We start from the raw sequence: 19,642 nt of genomic DNA, 5'->3' as shown, positions 1-19,642 counted from the left end.
CCAGATTTTTACAGCATGAGAATTTTGTATACTATGGTTTTCATCATCCAAAATAATTTCCTCAAAACTATTTGTTGGAAAATTACCTTTTAAAATTGTACAAAAGTAAATTTGAGAAGCACCAAAATCTATTGTGTTTCTTAATGCCTTCGACTTCATTGCTTTGCTCATGAAATTTTTTTGCAAGCCTCCCATGCTAACAGGTTGAGTTCCAAATGTAGCCGTTGGACCACCCGTTACCATAGTAGGACCATCACCCTTAACGCTATGACTTTTGAAACTTGATTCGTCATCACCGGCTCCCATGATCGTCGACTCTTTTTTGTGGTCATGTCTAATAGTGAGCACACTACTGGTACCACCCGAATCATCGTCGCATGCCCAAGAATACCATTGCTCATCCTCGTATTCATCAAAACATGGTAGAGTGTGGTACAAGCGATAATCCCTCTCACATGCCATTTTGAGCCAGGAATTTAGCTCTGATACCAACTGATGTAGCGCGTGATACGGAAACGAAGATCAAACACGTTGATTCAAAGAATACCCGTGTGTTCTTCCCCAACCCCCAAGATTCCACCCAAAAGGCACGGAATTTGAATTGAAAAATCAATTATTTTATAAAACTCAAAAACTATCCCCCAATACAAATTACATGAGAACTTATATAGAGTTTTTATGATCAACTCAATGGACATAAATTAAAACAAAACTTAATGAACACTAAATGCGGATTTATTTCATTACATGATTGAGTTGACACTTGATATTCCCGCATCATTAAAGTGTCAACTCAATCATGTAATGAAATAAATCCGCATTTAGTGTTCATTAAGTTTTGTTTTAATTTATGTCCATTGAGTTGATCATAAAAACTCTATATAAGTTCTCATGTAATTTGTATTGGGGGATAGTTTTTGAGTTTTATAAAATAATTGATTTTTCAATTCAAATTCCGTGCCTTTTGGGTGGAATCTTGGGGGTTGGGGAAGAACACACAGGTATTCTTTGAATCAACGTGTTTGATCTTCGTTTCCGTATCACGCGCTACATCATTTTTACACCAACTAATGATTTTAAAAGTAAAAATAATTTGTTTACACTGTCAAACCAATAAGGCTGACCCACCCGATATTCCGATCCACTTGGTTTATCTTTTTTTTTTTAAACCATAGTTAGCGGTTCAAACCAAAAGTTTCCATAAAAAACATCCGAATGAAACATAAACATGTTAGAAATGCAAGTTTGATATTATCATTTCCCTGTTTCATGGTTAAATGTTTTGTTATTTGTCATGCAAATATATTCCAATTTTTGCTTTCAAAGAAAATTCCAACTGTTCAGGGCCGGTCTAATGTTTTTGGAGGCCCTAAGCGAAGTACAAAGTTGAAGTCCTTCCGAGACTTGAACATATCAAATGGCAATAGCAAAGTGCAGTATCAAGTCGTAAAATCGCGAATATTAAATCATAAAATTATTTTTTTATGGTAGCTAATCAATCGCAAATAGCACCATAGGCAACAATCGATTACCCATTGTTTCTTCCCCACCAGCACCATCGACAGAGGATGCATAATTGCATTCAAGAAAAAAGGGACCAGGTAACTTAGGCTGCTCGGTATGGTGCCGGAGAAGAAGACGTCGCCGGAGCAAGACCAAGGGGGCGGCGTGGGAGGACGGGCGTCACCAAGTGGGGCCCACATGTTTTGGTCCGTCGCAAACGGCACAACTCCGACGGGGAGGACGGGACGGAGGGGGATGGAGGGGGGCGGCGTGGGAGGACGGTGGTGACGTGGCGGCGCCGGGGTGGAGGACGCTACCATACCGAGTAGCCTTAGGGATCCAAGAAAAAAAGGGACCGGGTAACTTATGCAATATATGAAAAAAAAATGAAAAAAATTAGAGGCCCTTATTTTTTGGTGGCCCTATGCCTTCACCTAGAATGCTAAGCCTATCGGTTCGGCCATGCAACTATTTAGCAAAGCCAAAATTCTTTAATGACATAAACTTGCAAATTATATTATATTATATATTATTAATTAGTAATTTTGTGTTGCATTATGGGTTGTACCTTTGGCACCATGGGTTGTAACTTTTTTTTTTACTTTCAACCTCATACTTATACATCTTTTACAATTAAGCCTCTAACACTTTTTCATTTTCAACTTTGTTCCCTTGTACTTTTCTTCTTTTACAACTTTTTCGTTTTACGTTTCGGTCTAAATTTTGTGATACCACGCCGCAACCTGCATGTGTGGTTAAATGGTTTACACCTATATTTTTCCCGTCTAACGGCTGTCGCAATGCACGGGTCCTAAATTGACTCAGTCGCTATACGTTTCGCTTGCATGGTTAAACATTTTTACGTCTACTTTTTGTTCGGTTTTATTTTTTTCGTTTTTATTAATTTTTTTATCTACGAGCTTTTCCAGTGTTGATGGTCGCTAGCGGGGATGTGACATTAGTGCTATTTGGCACGGTTTTATCCCTCCACCCAGTGTTGCAGAAATCGGCCCAGGCGGCCGATTAATCGGCGCCTAGGCGCTAGACAGCCACTTACTGCCTAATTTTGAGTTAGTCGGTCAATTAATCGGCCATGGTCAAAGTCGGTCAAAAGCGGTACCTAGGCGGTCCTAGGCGGTCAAAAATCGGATTAATCGGACTATATTAATCGGTCAAAATTGGTCCTAGGCGGTCAAAATTGGTCAAAATCGGTCAAAATCGAACAATACTATCTGAAACTTGAAGTATTTATGTGAATTTTGAAGTATTATTTTTATATTATTAGGTATATATATATAACTAGGTTATGACCCCGTGTATTACACGGGTTGATTAATGAAAACGATATAATTTATTATTTGTAAATACTTATTATTTTTAATCTACTCTTGATATTTTTGATTGAACATTCGTAAGTTGTCACTAATCAATAGCATTGAATTTCATGGGACAAAGCTCTAATAACATTGAATTTTATGGGATAAACCTCCTAAAATTATAAAATAAAAAACCAAGTCATCAAAATTCACACCAACAAAACTTGGAAAAAGTTGAATTAAAGAAAGAAATATTGGTTTTTAATAATCCCAACTATTCGTCGTTTCCCGCTAACAGTTTCAATTTCAAAAATAACCACTATTTGTCCCAACTATCAACATATTAGCTTCAAATGAACCCTGACCAACAGAACCCTAATGTTATTAGTCTCCGATCGCCGGAAAAACGATTTTAGCCGGAAAAAGGTTCCTAAAGGTCTGATCTAAGGTTACATAAAGGTTGGGGACGAAAATGTTGAGTTTTCCAGCCAAAAACTTGAGTTTTCCGGTGATGAAAGAATTTACGACGACCTCAATAATTGGGGCTTTTAGTAGAAAAATGTTCCTAAAGTAAGTAATAAGGTTACAAATAGGTTTGTGACAAAAAAAATTGAGTTTTCTGGCCAAAAATAAGTTTTTCGGTCAAAAACGTTTTTCCGGCGATCGGAGACTAACAACGTTAGGGTTCAAAAACATTAGTAGAATCCATGAGTTACCTATGCTTATTTTATTATAATTCAATTTGAGAATTCCTATTGTAAAGTAAGGACAAGATAAATATAAATGAAAAAAATAGTAAAAGATATAAATCATAGATTAAAATAATATATTCTTTATGTGAATCTAATTAACAAATATTATCTATATCTATTTGTTTAGAATATATTCTTTATTTGAATCTTATTAACAAATACTATCTATATCTATTTGTTTAGGGTAAAAGATAAAAAGATAAAACTTATGGATTAAAATAATATATTTTTTATTTAAATCTTATTAACAAATATTATTTATATTTATTTATTTAGGCGGGAAAAATAGTTGAGATCACCTCATGGAATGCCATGTGTCCTTTATATGATTTACTTTATTATATGTATAGATTTTGAAAAAATACATATAAAAATCCCATTCCGATTAATCCCTAGGCAGTACCTCACCGTACGACTAGCGCCTACATTGCCCCCACCACAACGAGGGGGCTTAATACTAGCTCAACATGAACATTAACAACATTAACATTACAGGCTGTTCAACCCAAAAGGTTGATTTATATATTTGCATAGAAATCCTCAAAAACTAACGATTATTCTTTGAATCTTTAAACTCTTAACAAAGACATACTTGGCTAGTTTAAGTAATGACATAAAATACTTTTATTTTGAAAAAGATGAAAAATTAACTAGGTCAAACTAGAGATGGGCATAATCGGGTATTTTTAATACCTGGAACCGGGTACTACCCGTACCCGGGTTCTGATAACACTGAGTGGAACCGGGTACACTGAGGAACCGGGTCCGGGTTGAACCCGGGTAGAAGTCAAAAAAAGTGTAACCGATGTAACCGGTTACGGATATTGTTGAACCGGGTTCGGGTATAGTTTGGAACCGGGTACTGACAGGAACCGGTTCCGTCGGGTATTTCAAATCAAAAGCTGCAAAACACTGTTTGGAACCGGTTCCAACGGATACATGACCGTTGGAAACCGATTTTATATTAAAAAAATTGTTTTTTTCCTATAAAACCCCAAATTTTTACCCTTCACTCCCATTATTACCCAAGTTTTTCATCACCTTCAATTACTACTCCAAAAATTCATCAAACGAAGAGAGAATGACATGCAACGAAGAAGTTGTGATGGTTTTGGAAACCAAACGAAACCCGACTATTTGGAAGCACTTCGACTTGTGTTTGATGACCGACAACCATGAAATGGCTAGGTGCAAGGGTTGTGGAAAGTTTATGAAAGCGGCCGCCAACTCCACTCTAAAGAAACACACCGAACGCCATTGCCCCGTCACCAAGGCGAAAAACGAGAAGGGTGAAGGATCGGTTCCTCAAATGTTTAGGTTGTTGTTGTGTAATGTTTAGTTAAGTTAGGTTTGTTATGTTTAGTAAGTTAGGTTTGGTAATGTTTAGTTAAGTTAGGTTTGTTATGTAATCGGTTCCTTTGAAATAAATAAACGGTGTGTTTTAGCTTTAGTAACGGGTTATAAAAAAAAACTCAAATTAATAAATCACATCAACATCAAGTTCCAGTAACCGGTTTTCCAGAACCTGTTTCCAGTAACATGTTAAACACTAACAGTAACCGGTTTTCCAGAATTACAAAAAAAACCCGGTTCAAAATTTAAAACAGAATTCAAAATTTAGTAAGATCGGGGTCGTCGAAGTGTCCAAACGGCAACGCTTTTTGAATCACCAACTTCGCCATCCTATCACGAGCTATCTTTTGTTCATAACGAAATATCGTACCATCTTTTGAGAGTTGAACTTGACCGGATGTCAAATTTTTTAAAGATTTACAATACTTTTTAGCATGCTTCGTTAACGTCGAGTTAGAGTCCTTGCTTAACAAGGCACCACAGTGTTTACATTGGGCCTTTTGCGAACCGTCACTCATTTCGACCAAGTCCCAATTGCACCATACTTCCGCATTGCGACTATGTGATAATGTTCCAACAACATATGAAGCGGTTTGACCTTGAGGAACATTATTGACGGATGGGGAATTTGTGTTTAGAGTTCTTTGAAGCCATTGTAGAAAAGTATTACAAGAACTAGAAGAAAATGATATAAGAAGAATAAGAGGATTGGTGAGTTAAACAAATGAAATTTGAAAACAGTTTATAGGAATCGGTTCTAACGGCTAGTAACCGGGTACAACGGCTAGTAACCGGTTCCAACGGTAATATTTGGCATTTAATGCGATTTCCAACGGATAGAACCGGTTCTAACGGTAACATTATTCCGGGTACACTGGAGGAACCGGGTACTGTAGGAACCGGGTACGGGTTAGGAACCGGGTACTACCCATTTGTTATGAGAAAAAGTGAAACCGGGTAAGAACCTCTTGAGTTTTTTGAACTTGGACCCGGTTCTCCTATGTATCGGATAGGACCTGGAACCGGTTCCGGGCCGGTTCTACGGGTTCTGGTTTGGAACCAGGTATTATGCCCATCTCTAGGTCAAACCACAAACCCATTGGATTGAACCAGCCCATTAAGACCGACCCGAATCCATTTAGACAAAGCCCAAACCGCGAGATACATGTTAGGTTGGTGTCACTAAAAAGTTCACTCATAGAACAAGTTTTATGTCAACAAGACAACCAGTATAAACTTAAAAAAGGAAAAAAAAATAAGTATAAAAATTCCAACTTTGTTTCAAGAAAGCAACTAATCACTAACAAACAGCTTCTTTCATACCTACAACAAATGGGTATTTTGAAACTTAGCAGTTTCTGAAAACTTATAATAATAAGATGTCCCGCACGATATAAAACTGCTACGAATACAGACGAGGGTCATTGTTCGGTTATTGTAGCGGATGGTAAAAACCGCATAAGAAAACTAGAAAGAGACCAAATACAAATGACCCCAAGACCTTGAAGAACATTCAAAAGCATACCCAATGAAGTATTTATGGCCAAATTATGTGGTGTCGATTCCGCCCCTCTAACTGTGAACGAAAGTGCGGTCACAAGTTGTGCCGCTCGGTTTAGTTGGTGCAATCTATACACCTGCAAACATATACGAACTGGTCAACTAGGATTATGTTTCTATATGAACGGGTCAACTAGGGTCTAGGATTATGTTTTTATCTCTAATGGGTCAAACAGATAAAATACGAATAGCTTAAAATGGGTAGAAAATCACCTGAGTGTGGTTTAAATACATGATGTGGTATAATAAATTCCTTCTAATTAATTTAATTCAGAAAATTAGATTACTATTAAAATACTGTGATTTTTGTAATCAACTATTCATATTTTTAGGTGTAAAATATTGTTGTTAAAAAAAAAAAAACTAATCATGTATACTATTTATAACAAATTAAGAAAACTTGGACAAAAATAACATAATATTTATATTCATATCACAATATATAGAGTAAAATGTCAAAATCGTCCCTGAGGTATGGGCTGATTTGCCTTTTACATCGAAAATATATATATATTTTTTTTTTGTAACTCGACACTTGACGTTTTGATTTTGTTGCCATTTTCATCCAAATCACAAACCCAGTTAAAATGTATCGCTAACTCAGGGACAATTTTGGCAAATTACCCATATTTCCGTTTTTTAAATTTTTTTACCTTTAAATAAAAACAATAAAAATAATTATCATTTACAATATATATACACACACACACACACTTATTTTTATATTTCCTTTTTTACCTCTAAATAAAAAAAAAATAAAATTAAGTATAATACAAGTACATATACACACACATTTATATCCGCCTGAGCTGTAATCGTAATTGACAGTGGTTCTATTTGAAAAAAAAAAGTATAAATCTTGGACAAAAATGTTCAGTAGCTAAGTACCAAAATGACCAGTTTGATCAATTACTCAACCCGCCTGACCCGCCCATTTTGCCACCTCTAAAAGTCATAAAACTTAAAAAAATTCATAAACGCGTAATTTACCTGAAAGATGACGGGAATGAGAGGCCAAGAAGGCGACTTGATGTATCTTGCATACTGCTCAAACGCAAACTGCACAACAATGCCGACAAGATACGGTGCAAGTGTAGCGGAAGCTGCTGGGCCGGTCCATGGCCAAACGAGGCCCATTGTGACCATAGGAATCATAAGACTAAGAACCAACGCAGCCACGGATGTGATTCGGTACACCAGTTGAGGTGAAGGGATCGGGCTATTTTTCGCATTAACGGGCCCACGCAAGTGGTCTACTATGAAAAGGAACATGCCTACCCCACAGTAGAAAAGTGCTTCGGTGAAGAATAATATGAGGAAATCTGCAAATAACAAAGATGTATATGAAATAAGTAATCGAATGATCTATTATTTTCGACCCATTTACCTAATGGGTCGGTTTGGGTTATATTAATCTTTAAGAGATCAAATGAGTAAAAAGAAAGAGTAAAGTACACAGATGGTCCCTGTGATTTACCAAAATTTTGGATTTGGTCCCTATGGTTTGCACTTCGTAATGAATTTAGTCTCCAAGACACAAATCTAAACGTTTTAGCAGGTCCAAGTTTGGGGCTAAATGCGTTACATAGTGCAAACCACAGGGACCATCCATTTACTTTTGGAAAAAGTTGGGGACTAAATACGTTACAAAGTGCAAACCACAGGGACCATCCATGTATTTTTGGAAAGCTAGGGACCAAATCTAAAATTTTGCTAAACCACAAGGACCATCCGTGTACTTTACTCAAAAAGAAAAGAATTACCTAAAATGTAGGGATGGCATATTTGACTCATTTGGTTTTAAACGGTAAATTTGGGTTATATTTTGACTTCTATCCAAAACACGTCAACTATATTATAAAATCTTAAAACATGGACAAAAGCTGGGGACTAAATGCGTTACAAAGTGCAAACCACAGGGACCAAGCGTGTACTTTTGGAAAGCTAGGGACCATATCCAAAATTTTGGTTAACCACAGGGACCATCCGTGTACTTTACTCTAAGTTAATTAACGGGTGCTTAGAAACTATACCTGTCAATAACGAGTCCTCAAAAACAGCGGAGAGGATTTTTCGCATGTAAAGCGATGGGAAAATGAACGAGGCTACAAGAACACCGGGACCCACAAACCATAAAAGATTGGTTTGGTTGGTAGTGGTGATTGTAGATACAATAATTTCAGGTTCTTTTTTGTAACTTTGATTATAAAACGATATAAAACCGGGCCTTCCTCTACTAACTTCAGCAGGTTCAATTTTTTTAGATGCCACGTCATCTTCGATTAGAATATCATCATCAATTTCATCTTCTTGGTCTGTATTAAAATCTGGTTCCATCTCACTGTCGGAGATTGACTCGTTAATAGATGCGGAGAATATAAATCGTCGGTTTGAGAGCCTTTGGTTTGTGTTCCATCTTCGGTGTAGGGAACATCTTGTATTAACTGCAGAATAATAATGATAAAAAAAAATTGTGAAACTTTATTATGCATAGACTAAAGAGAAAAATGGATTTGAGTGCATGTGGCTAGGGCTGCAAATGAACCGAATGCAACGAACAAGACCTTGTTCGTATTTGTTTGTTAAGGAAATATATGTGTTCAAGAACTGTTCATGAACACTTACCGAATGAGATTTTATGTTCGTGTTCGTTCGTTGAGGAAATGAACGTGTTCATGTTCGTTTGTTAATTTTAGGCATGAACGCAAATGAACGTTCATGAAGACAAACTAATTTTCATGAACACAAATGGAAACAGATGAATGCAAACAAGTGTTCATAAACAGAGTATATAATACACTAGAATATATAATACAGTGATACTTATTAAATATTTTATTTGTCGGAATTTTGAAGTATTTAAATAAAATATAAAAACTAAAAACACTAATGAGCTATCGAACACAAATGAACTTAAACGAATACGTTAACGAACATTTACAAACATAAATGAACGAACGTGGCCTCTGTTCATGTTCGTTCATTCAACTAAACGAGCGAAATCGCTTGTCCGTGTTCGTTCATTTATTAAACGAACGAACACAAACGAACTTCCCGCCAAACGGTTCGCTGAACGTTCGGTTCGTTTGCAGCGCTACATGTGGCAAATTTGAGCCGTTTAGTTATCATGGGTCGATTCTGGTTGTCTCTAATGGGTCAAAGATGTCAAATGTGTTAAAATAGAAATAAATAGCTAAAATTGAAAAACGGGTCGACTCTAGCCAAGCTAAAGTGCAATGTTAATGCCTGCAACTTACTAAATCACTTAACTAAAACATATAAATGATAAAAAAATATTATAATCACATTTAACACAAACTATTAACAAAAAAAAATGTTCATAAAAAAACAACTGCTAAAGAAAGTAGCAAACATCCTCCGAAAGCAACATATGTAGACTTATAAGTTATATGAACAAAAGCCAAATGACGAATCAACATAATCTTGGATGGTTGTTTATTTATATATATTTTTTTTGTATACATAGTCGAGTAACAAGTTACAAACACACCTCCGATTTTCAGCTGTCTACAGTCATGTAATCTTGGTGGTAAGCTGACCTGTGAACAGAAGTTGCTGAATTACAAATGGAAAAAAGAAAAAGAGTTAATTAATGTTTTCGTCCCTGTGGTTTATCAAAAATCACTATTTAAGTCCATTAGTTTAAAAATTGCGATTTCAGTCCCTGTGGTTTCACTTTCGTAACCATTTCAGTCCCTGTACTTAACAAAATATTGGATTGAAATGGTTACGAAAGTGAAACCACAAGGACTGAAATGGTTACGAAAGTAAAACCACAGGGACTGAAATCGCAATTTTTAAACTAATGGACTTAAATAGTGATTTTTGACAAACCATAGGGACGAAAACAGTAACTAACTCAAAGAAAAATAATTATGGGAAATTAGCATCTTAAAATGCAACAAATACAATATGTAATAAGCATCTTAATGCAAGTGCACCACAAAGCATTAACAACAAAATTCAACAAATCATGATCATAAACAATGGACCTATATCAAAGACTAAGACTATGACTTCAAGGATGTAAAAAAAACCCTAGATAAAGAATTAGGGGCTTGGTTTTAAAAAGCATGAAGCGCTCCGAGGCGTTTAGGCCCTAAAAGACAATGCACGAGCTTCCAGTGTTGTAAAAATCGGGATTAGTCGGCGATTAATCGCCAGTCGTCCGGTCACGGAGTAATTTTTCGTTAATCTGTCCATTAATCGGTAGTCGGCGGCCCTAGTCAGACCTAATCGGACCTAGTCGACCGGCCAAAAATCGGCGATTCCAGCCAGTTTCCAACCAAACCATGTAGATTCCGGCGATTAATCTTGTATACTTTAAAAAATGGGTAGATAAGGGAAGGGGTTAAAACATGTCTACTTAAAATATTTACCTAAAAAATGTGTGTGTGTGTGTGTATAAAAAACTGAAAATTACAAATAAAAATCCCAATCCGATTAATCGCTAGTCGGTACCCCACGGGCCGACTAGCGCATGGCGATTTTTACAACCATGCAAGCTTCGCATGCGCGAGGAGTTGCTTTGTACAAGCGAATAACCTTTATGTACACAACCAAAAGCTGCATCTAGCTCATCTCTTGTACACATCACCTTTTAATCAAGTAAACCATATATGAACTCTTGTACACATCAGCTTTTAATCAAGTAAACCATATATGAACCCTATGAACCTTTCAATATGTGTTACAAACTGATTATTTCTATTCATATGTGTGTTTCTTGGTTAAAAAAAAAAAAAAAAAAAAAAAAAAAAAAAACCCTTATAATTCTAACTTTTGGATTACAATAAACCCTAATTGTTTACATAAATCTCAAAACTAATAAGAAAAACAACCACTTACAGTATGGCTAATTCGGATAACAAAAAAACAATCCTACATTTAAACATATCCACAAGAATTAAAAACTAAACCTAAAATTCAAAAACAACACAAACTTATCTGAATTAAGTTGCATATAAACATGAGAAATTAAAGAAATAAAAGAGGGTATTCTTGGAATTATTAAAGAATCATACCTGTGGGGTTTTTGTGGGGTGGAATGAAGAAGATAAAGATGTGGAAACACAAGATATTGAACCGATTTTGAGTGTCATTCTTGGTGGGTATGATGAAATTGAAGTGAAGATTAGATTTTTATAGGAATTGGATGAGAAAGAAAGGGAATTTGGAGAAACCCATTTGAGAAGAATCGATGATTCTGAAGATTTGTGTTGTTTTTGTGTGAAAAGTGGAGTGAGGTTGGTGTGGTTGGGCTTTAGAGCCTATAGATATAGTAGGACTATATTGTAGTCAAAGTCAAAAGGTTTGGTTGCAAAATAAAGACGAGAGAGAATAGAGAACGAGAATAAATTTGTAGTAAAGTTTGCTTAGGGATAGGGTAAGTTATAGTTTGGTTGATGTGGTTTGGGTTAAATTATAGGTTTGTGTTTAGATTATGGTTTTTATGAGTTTAGTATTTTTGATGTTATTTGGTTTTGAAGATGGTGCTTTTGATACGTTTATACGAAAATACAGATGTTTTGGTTAAAACATTAGGTTAAAACAAATTATTACGTAAATGGTCTTTTGATACGTTTAATGAATATACATGTGTTTTGGTCAAAACATTAGGTTAAAACAAATTGTTACTTAACTCTTAAAAATTGTTCTTTGACTTGGCCCGCTTGGTAAACATCGATCTTATTATCAAATAATATTGTATAAGACGGGTAAGATCCGTTAAAAAATGAGAGTGCAAATATATTTTTGTGAAGAGTTTAATGATACACAAGGTCGGCCTCAAGGGTGGGCGAGCCGCACTCCTGACTGGGGCTTGTTTTCCGGGCATACTAGTTTAAAATATAAAAATGAAACACTTAATTGGGCTCTTATATAAAACATTAAGCCTCAAAACTTAATGGGCTCTCTTATTCAAACATTAAAATCTCATAACTTATTGGCTATCCACTAACTAAATACATTTTTAAACATTAAAATCTCATAACTTATTGGCTGGGACCAAATAAAAATAACTGTCCACTAACTAAACACATTTTTTTTTGAACGGCAAATTTCATACTCCTTATGAGACTTGAACCCAAGATCTCACACATGAGTGTTTTAAAAGGCTTTGCCTTGCCACAATACCACCAATCCTAGTGGTAACTAAATAATAATAATAGCATTTAACATTTAACATCATTTAAAAAGGAAAAGAAACAAGAGCGACGCAACAACAATTGTGACCAACAACCCAACCCCAGACCACTGCCAACCACTACCGACGCTCGTCAACCGCCAGCCACCCACCACCACGAACTTCACGGTATGTTTTTTTGTTCCACTTTTTATGTATTTCTACAATTTAGCCCTATTGCGATAAATGTTATGATATTAATAATAAACAAATATATATAGTTATAAACAAACATTAGTAATCAATCGTGTAGATACTTATGAAGATTGCCGTGCTAAAAATATAGCATTTTTATATTTAATGCAACAAGAAATTTAGAATCATCCGTGGCCGAAAATCAATTAATCAATAAAATAATGTAGCCTAACATCTAAAACACAATGTTATTGTTGGACCTTGTGTATGAAGATACCTCATATTTGTGTTGCTTTTGTTTTGTTGTTGCTTATAAGTTGAGGCAAGGATATTCTGAAACCCTTTTTATATTTTTGGTTATCGGATAAGTTTCCTTTAGTCTTGGGGCAATCTTATTGTTGATTTTGGATTTTGTTTGAAAATATAATTTGAAATTTTATATGTGCTATTTTGAAAATGTCATATGATACAAGTTATTACCGGTTTACTAAATTAGATACTTACAAGTACCCCTTAGAGGACCCGGGGTGGTCCGTGTTCGGCCACCCATCACGCGTGATGGGCTATATGTACACCGCCGCCACCAATTTTTTAACGCGTTATATTATTAACGCGTCATATGTATCACGCGTTGAAAATCAAAAATCCGACCGTTTCAATGATGACCGTTGAAAGCAACGGTAACTTTAATAAAAAAAAAAAAAATCCATTTTATCTATATATATACTCACATTTTAACCATTTTTTCATACACCAAACTCTATCTTTTAACCATTTTAAACCCATTTCACCCAATTTTTTATATCTTTCTCAAATGGAATTCCCTACCGATTCGACGTTTCCGATGTCTAGCTACTTCCAAAGCGTAACGGATGGTACCGCACCTTCCTCTCCTTTCTATGTTAACGGTCGACATTACAGACGAGGCTTTTATCTTGTGGATGGTATCTACCCGTCTTGGTCTGTTTTTGTGAAAGCTCCCTCATTTCCCGTCGAGGCTAAAGAAAAGGCGTTCAAAAAATTGCAAGAATCGGCAAGAAAAGATGTTGAGAGGGCGTTTGGTGTTTTAAAGGGTAGATGGGGTATACTACACCGACCGGTTCGTTCGATGACCAAGAAAGCAATACATAGCATAGTGTATGCGTGTATCATATTGCACAATATGTTGATCAAACACGACGGACGTGCAATATCCCCGGATTGGGTACCGGATCCTCCTACACAAGTTCAAGTTTCACAAGATATCCATTTACAATTGCGTAACGAAGAAACTCACTTTCGGTTGAGATACGATTTAATCGAACTAGTAGGTTCTCTAGGTTTGGAGTTTCCAGATTCGGACGAGGAGTAGTTTTTTTTTTTTTTTTTTTTTAAATTGTATGTTCCTAGTATGTTAAATTCGAGGAGTAGGGTTTTTTTTTTTAAATTGTATGTTCCTAGTATGTTAAATTGAACTAGTATGTTTTAAAATTAGTGAAATTTTTAATTTAGTGTTTTATTTTTATTTTTATTTTCTAATTTAAAAATGAAAATTAAAAAAATTGGGAGGGAGTGATAGAATTCCATCACTAGTGATTCCACCCCTAGTCCATTTCTATCACTAGTGATGGAAATATGGTTGATGGCATGGCATTAGTTGATTGGATAGTGGGAGTGATGGAATCCATCACTAGTGATTCCACCCCTAGTCCCCTTATACTAAGTATATTACCTAAGCCAACCCCTTTTACTATGAGGTAAGCAATGTACCCATCATTGAGGTATAATATCATGTGACACTTATCGTAATTAGTGACAAAACTTGAGATTTCTGATCGGGGAGTCGAAAACGTATATACTAAAAAAATTTATATGAAAACTACATACTCTCTGCTACTGAGCGAAAAGTTCGAGTGGGGGGGGGGGGGGGAGGGGCGGCCGCCCCTCCCGCCCACTAGAAGCCACGCCCCTTATCGTAATGTTGAGTTGAAATTAAAGCTTGTCAACTTGTTAGCTCAATGAGTAGTGTGTATAATTTTTTTGAATGATAAACTAACCTACTCCTAAATATGATATGAACCTTTCATCTTTTGAATAGAGGGGATGTATCTTATAACTACGTATTTAGTTTTTTTTTTTTTTTTTAAGTTAATGAACACAAATTATTAAAGAAATATTAAAATTTGTATTTTTTTAATTAACAAAGACAAATTATTAGGGAGATTAGTGGTGAGTTTGCTGATCTTTAGGCATAATCCGTGTTTACCGTCTAAAATTAGTTCGACTGATTCACTTGACACTATCACACGAAAGAGAACTATTACGATTCTAAAGTCAGCTAATGGTAAGTTTTGAATCACTCAACAAATTATAAAACATCAAAAGGAGCCTACTAAATATCTTGCTTCGCGTAAAACGATCATACGAAAAGAGGGCCAACAACTTTATTAATTTGGCGTAAAACCCCCGACAAGAATTCTAATGTAAATGTAAAGCGGTACCATGTCATCTAGCTAACATATAAATATATAATAGAAGCACCACCACGCATAGTAAGGATATGATACCATATGAAACACGACACAAACCTAATACAAAATTCAAGGGTTTGAACTTAGTCTAATAGATCCAGGTCAGTTTTGAGAGAACCCTCAAACATGTTTACCTAAACAAGTCATATTTGAGTCCACATGATTACGGTAAACTACTAGAGTTGACACTCAAATGCCCAATCAGTAAACGTATCTCATAGTTTACCGTAATCATTTTAGTATATATATTTTTATTTATTTATCTTTTGTTATAATTTTTTTTTATTATAGAGTACTAGTATACAAAAAAAAAAACATGCAGTAGAGAGGTCATATTCGTGTCAACCATAAAACTCTTATCTTTGAGTTCATATGTCTAACACTACTTTTGGGTTCGAGCCACGTTCGAGTTTATGATAGATTGTCGTTGTCGACCCTGCAACCCTCTACACACCCTTTGAACACCCCTAGTGTAACACCTTAAAATAACAAATAGCACTAATCAACCATAGAATAATTAGTAAGCAACAAAAACAAAAATTCCAAACACAACTGTTTTAATCATCCAAAAAGGGGCTTCCTATCTACCTGGGTTAGCCTAAATGAACCTACACACGAAAATATCGCTTTTTTTTTTCCTTACATGATCTTAGCCATCTTCAAAACCACGATCATTTTGCGATAAGACCACACCGATCCAACAAAGTCCAGACCCGTGTCAACAAGCCATACTTGAAAGTCCTTCCATATTCTTTTCAACTCATGTTTGTGGTCAAGGTTCATGAAGTTGACCACATGTTGCCAAAAATGGACAGCTATGACCTTTCCATGTAACGTGGTCAACAGTTTGACCGACTGCTCGAAGCTGAAAACATAGAGTGAGCATAGCACTTGAAGCGTTTTGATGTAGAGAGCAATCAGTAAAGGCCCGCAGATCCACAAAGGGAGCAGTTCCTTCGTGACGTGGGCCCGATATTTCACGTTCACGGTCAAAAATAGGGGAATGCTGCAAATTATGCCTCGGAAATTATAACTTGCAAGCCGGACACTATTGCATAGATCGAAGGTGACAACTCGCAAAATGGCCGGGTTGGCCGGGTTAGGTAACGTGTCAAATAAGTGTCCTTTTTCATAGGGTCCATATTGACCCGTAAACACTTTTTTGTCATTTTAAAATTTTATTTATACACGATGAGTGCATTAGTTATAATTATAAAAAACAATAAATTTACAATGATAATACGAATCTTTGTATAAAACATTTTAGAAGGTCGTACGCATCAGAAATAGATTGTACGACTTTCAACTTGTTTGACCCGTTCCCTTTTTAGCTAAAACTTTTTATCTGACCCATTTGGCGCACTTAATATAAAGCACAACTAGATCAAGAGTCATCGCAAATGTGTTTTTGACGCATAAATCATTTTTCCAAAAAAATTAAATAAATAATTCCTATAATCATGTTTGGCACTCGAAGAAAAAAAAAAGCATTATAAAAATACTGGAAAAATAGTGTTTCTAGTCGACCCAACCCGTACAAAAACGTTTTGACCCAGACCGTCAGATTAAAAGGAATATCACGAAACAAAGAGAACCTACAAACCTTAAACATTTTCAGCAGGGGCGCAGGATAGTGTATCTCCCCCCCCCCCCCCCCCCGGTTTCGGGAAAAGGGGGGGGGGGGGCGTGGCTTCGCCAATGATTTTCAGGAACATATTATATAAGGATTACTTACAATATAATTGCAGGAATCTTTATGGTTGCATCCATGCCCAAAAAGTTGCACCGAATCCATTTCAAAATCCTGTGTATTAAGAAAAATGTTTCATCTTGATTTCGCGGAACCAGGGGCAAAACCGTCAACCACCTTTTAAACATGCCATGAATGGCTAGAGACCCTTCTGTGGTTACATCTGTATCAGAGGTGCAGTTAACATGAATACGCTGAACCTTTTGTTTACTGTCCCACGCGGAGTATGAAAGTTTGACCGGATTCGTTCTGGACTTTGACCGCCTGACTCGGGTTTTATATTCATCACTCTGTACACTACCTTTAGAAGATGTTACTTTTAAAGATTTACGATTTGATCCATGGATAAGAGGGGACTCCCCACTGTGTAAAAAACGTAAGCAAGTTATTATTCGATATAGATGGCAAAATGGGCAGATTGGCTAATGGGTTTGGATAAAAACAAGTTACTTTTTTACGCGGGTCAAAACAGGTTGGGTTGGCCCGTTTGTGCTATATTTTATACATACTTTGTGTTAAACAATGGGACTGTTTCGATATATACTTATAGAAATTATGTAGGGGTGTTAAATGAGTCGTGTCCGCCGGTTGGTGGGTCGAACCCGACACGAACCCAAAAATTAGACGTGAACACGACAATAACCCGAAAATTGTGTCAAACATATGAACCTGTACACAACGTGGGTTTTTGCGGATTGACAGGAACACGACGTTTTTAACCCGAAAATTTTATTTTGTTTAATTTTTTTGGATATTATTATTTATACTCGAAAATTACAAACTTAGAACCAAAAGCACAAATTATATGAAATCATTATGTTTAAAATATAAAACATCATGATCATTTCTGTTTGATCTTTTAGATTACGACATAACATTATTTTTATAAAAAAATTACAAAATAAACGGGTCAACCCGCGACCTCTCTAGGTTGACCCAAACACAATCCGTTTAGCTAAACGTGTTTGCAGGTTCGGCCTGAAGCTGACCCGGACATGTTTAGACAATACCCAAACCCGCGAATCGCGTGAAGGTCGGTGTTATGTCATAAATTCACGCCCCTTTTCCTTGACTATATAACAATCATGATAATATATCATACGCGAATCTAAAAGGTCAGAAATGCATAAATAAAGAAAACTTCTTACCGCAAACAAGATGTATGTTTAAATACATTTATATTCATTCTTTGAACTGTTCAAAATGCCGTTAGACTAAGTGTCAATTCGATCACTCTCTTCCAAGAAGATCTTGATGAAGCATAAGAACCCTTGAGAGACAATAAAAAGATATTTATCTGCGTCAAAGACATCAACCCAAATCCAAACAATTAAATTTTTGTAACCCTAACGCAACCTGTTTAACCCATTTATCTAAACGAGTAAAATGGGTTGCAAACAGGTTGGTTGGTTGTAATCAAGTTGTAAATATGTTCACTGGCGAAGTATAGTGGGTGTCCGGGGGTGCACTCGCCCACCCTAATGTTTCGGTTAGAAGTGTATAAGTTCTGATTTTTCGTCCAAAAAATTTAAAATTATATAGGATCGCCCCCCCCCCCCCAATTATTTTTCCTAAATTGTATATCCTAAATATTTAAAAACTTTGTATATAAATGATGGGTAGTTTGGTAAATATACACTTTGTTTTATTTGGAACTATTATTATTTGACCCGGCTTGAATCGAATAGCCAACCCGACCCGACCCGAAACATAACGATAGAAAAAATAATTTTCGGTCTCATCACTTTACGCCCCCTCGAAACTTTTGGTCAAGCTCCGCCACTGAATATGTTAAACTGGTCACGACCCATATATTTATCCGTGTCAACGACATCAACCCTAACCCGCATGTTAAAAATCATGTAACTCGAAGATGACCCGTTTAACCTAAACCAGTCAAACGGGTAGTAAATAAGTTGCAGAATCATAATCAAGTTGTAAACACGTTAAACGGGTTGGAGGATTGCAGACATACTTATAATCGTGTAAACGGGTCATAAACGGGTTTTGGGGTTGTAACAAACAGGTTAAATGGGTTGGCTGGCCTACCTTAGTTAAACGGGTTAAACACGTCAATCCGAACATTACCCGTTTAATTAAACAAGTTTATTATGCAAATTAAATATGACAACCCAAAACCTAATTATAAATTGGTTGACAAACTATAGGTAAATGTGTGAAATAATAACTAACACTGCCTTGAACAAAACCCCTAAACAAACACACCCTCTTCTTGCCACGTGAATATACAAACACAAAAAAAAAAAAAAAAAAAAAAAAAACATTGTGTTTTTACCTGAAGCCAAAAACAGCAGTTGATGACCTATACATACATGATAATTAAAGATAACACCTGACCTGCATATGATATTATAACAAATTCAAATGTCAGTGAATGATGGATCAATGCCACAAAGTGTTGTTGACAATATAGTTCACCAGTTGAGGAGATGAATGTAGAAACTGAAAGTAACTAGAACACAAACATGAACAAAGGAGGTGAGGTGGGTGGGTGGGTGGTTTTGTGAAATGGGATCAAACTTGAGCTTGTAGGAAGA

At 35.9% G+C, this 19,642-nt stretch overlaps 2 protein-coding genes across 6 annotated transcripts; both read right to left on the bottom strand.

Moving 5' to 3' along the window:
- Positions 1–6,157: 6,157 nt before the first annotated feature.
- LOC110912359 lies at positions 6,158–11,775 on the bottom strand. The gene is made up of 5 exons (XM_022157062.2): positions 11,530–11,775; positions 9,996–10,044; positions 8,518–8,928; positions 7,475–7,806; positions 6,158–6,561 (listed from the first exon to the last, which is right to left on the bottom strand). Exons 1-5 carry the CDS (start codon positions 11,605–11,607, stop codon positions 6,346–6,348), a joined length of 1,086 nt encoding a protein of 361 aa, XP_022012754.1. The 5' UTR covers positions 11,608–11,775; the 3' UTR covers positions 6,158–6,345.
- Positions 11,776–15,820: 4,045 nt separating this feature from the next.
- LOC110912332 lies at positions 15,821–19,642 on the bottom strand. Of its 5 annotated transcripts, none has more exons than XM_022157033.2 (5): positions 19,524–19,642; positions 19,381–19,442; positions 18,233–18,381; positions 17,070–17,447; positions 15,821–16,340 (listed from the first exon to the last, which is right to left on the bottom strand). In XM_022157033.2, exons 3-5 carry the CDS (start codon positions 18,268–18,270, stop codon positions 15,974–15,976), a joined length of 783 nt encoding a protein of 260 aa, XP_022012725.1. In that variant the 5' UTR covers positions 18,271–18,381; positions 19,381–19,442; positions 19,524–19,642; the 3' UTR covers positions 15,821–15,973. The 5 variants fall into 5 exon arrangements, with proteins under 5 accessions (XP_022012725.1, XP_022012734.1, XP_035835596.1 ...); XM_022157042.2 differs by having other exon boundaries at positions 18,233–18,354; XM_035979703.1 differs by having other exon boundaries at positions 18,233–18,354; positions 19,571–19,598.

The sequence above is a fragment of the Helianthus annuus genome, chromosome 2, assembly GCF_002127325.2.
Source record: "Helianthus annuus cultivar XRQ/B chromosome 2, HanXRQr2.0-SUNRISE, whole genome shotgun sequence".
Taxonomy (NCBI): Eukaryota; Viridiplantae; Streptophyta; class Magnoliopsida; order Asterales; family Asteraceae; genus Helianthus; species Helianthus annuus.
The sequence above is the reverse complement of the archived record's forward strand: the minus strand, read 5'-3'. Positions and strand labels throughout refer to the sequence as shown.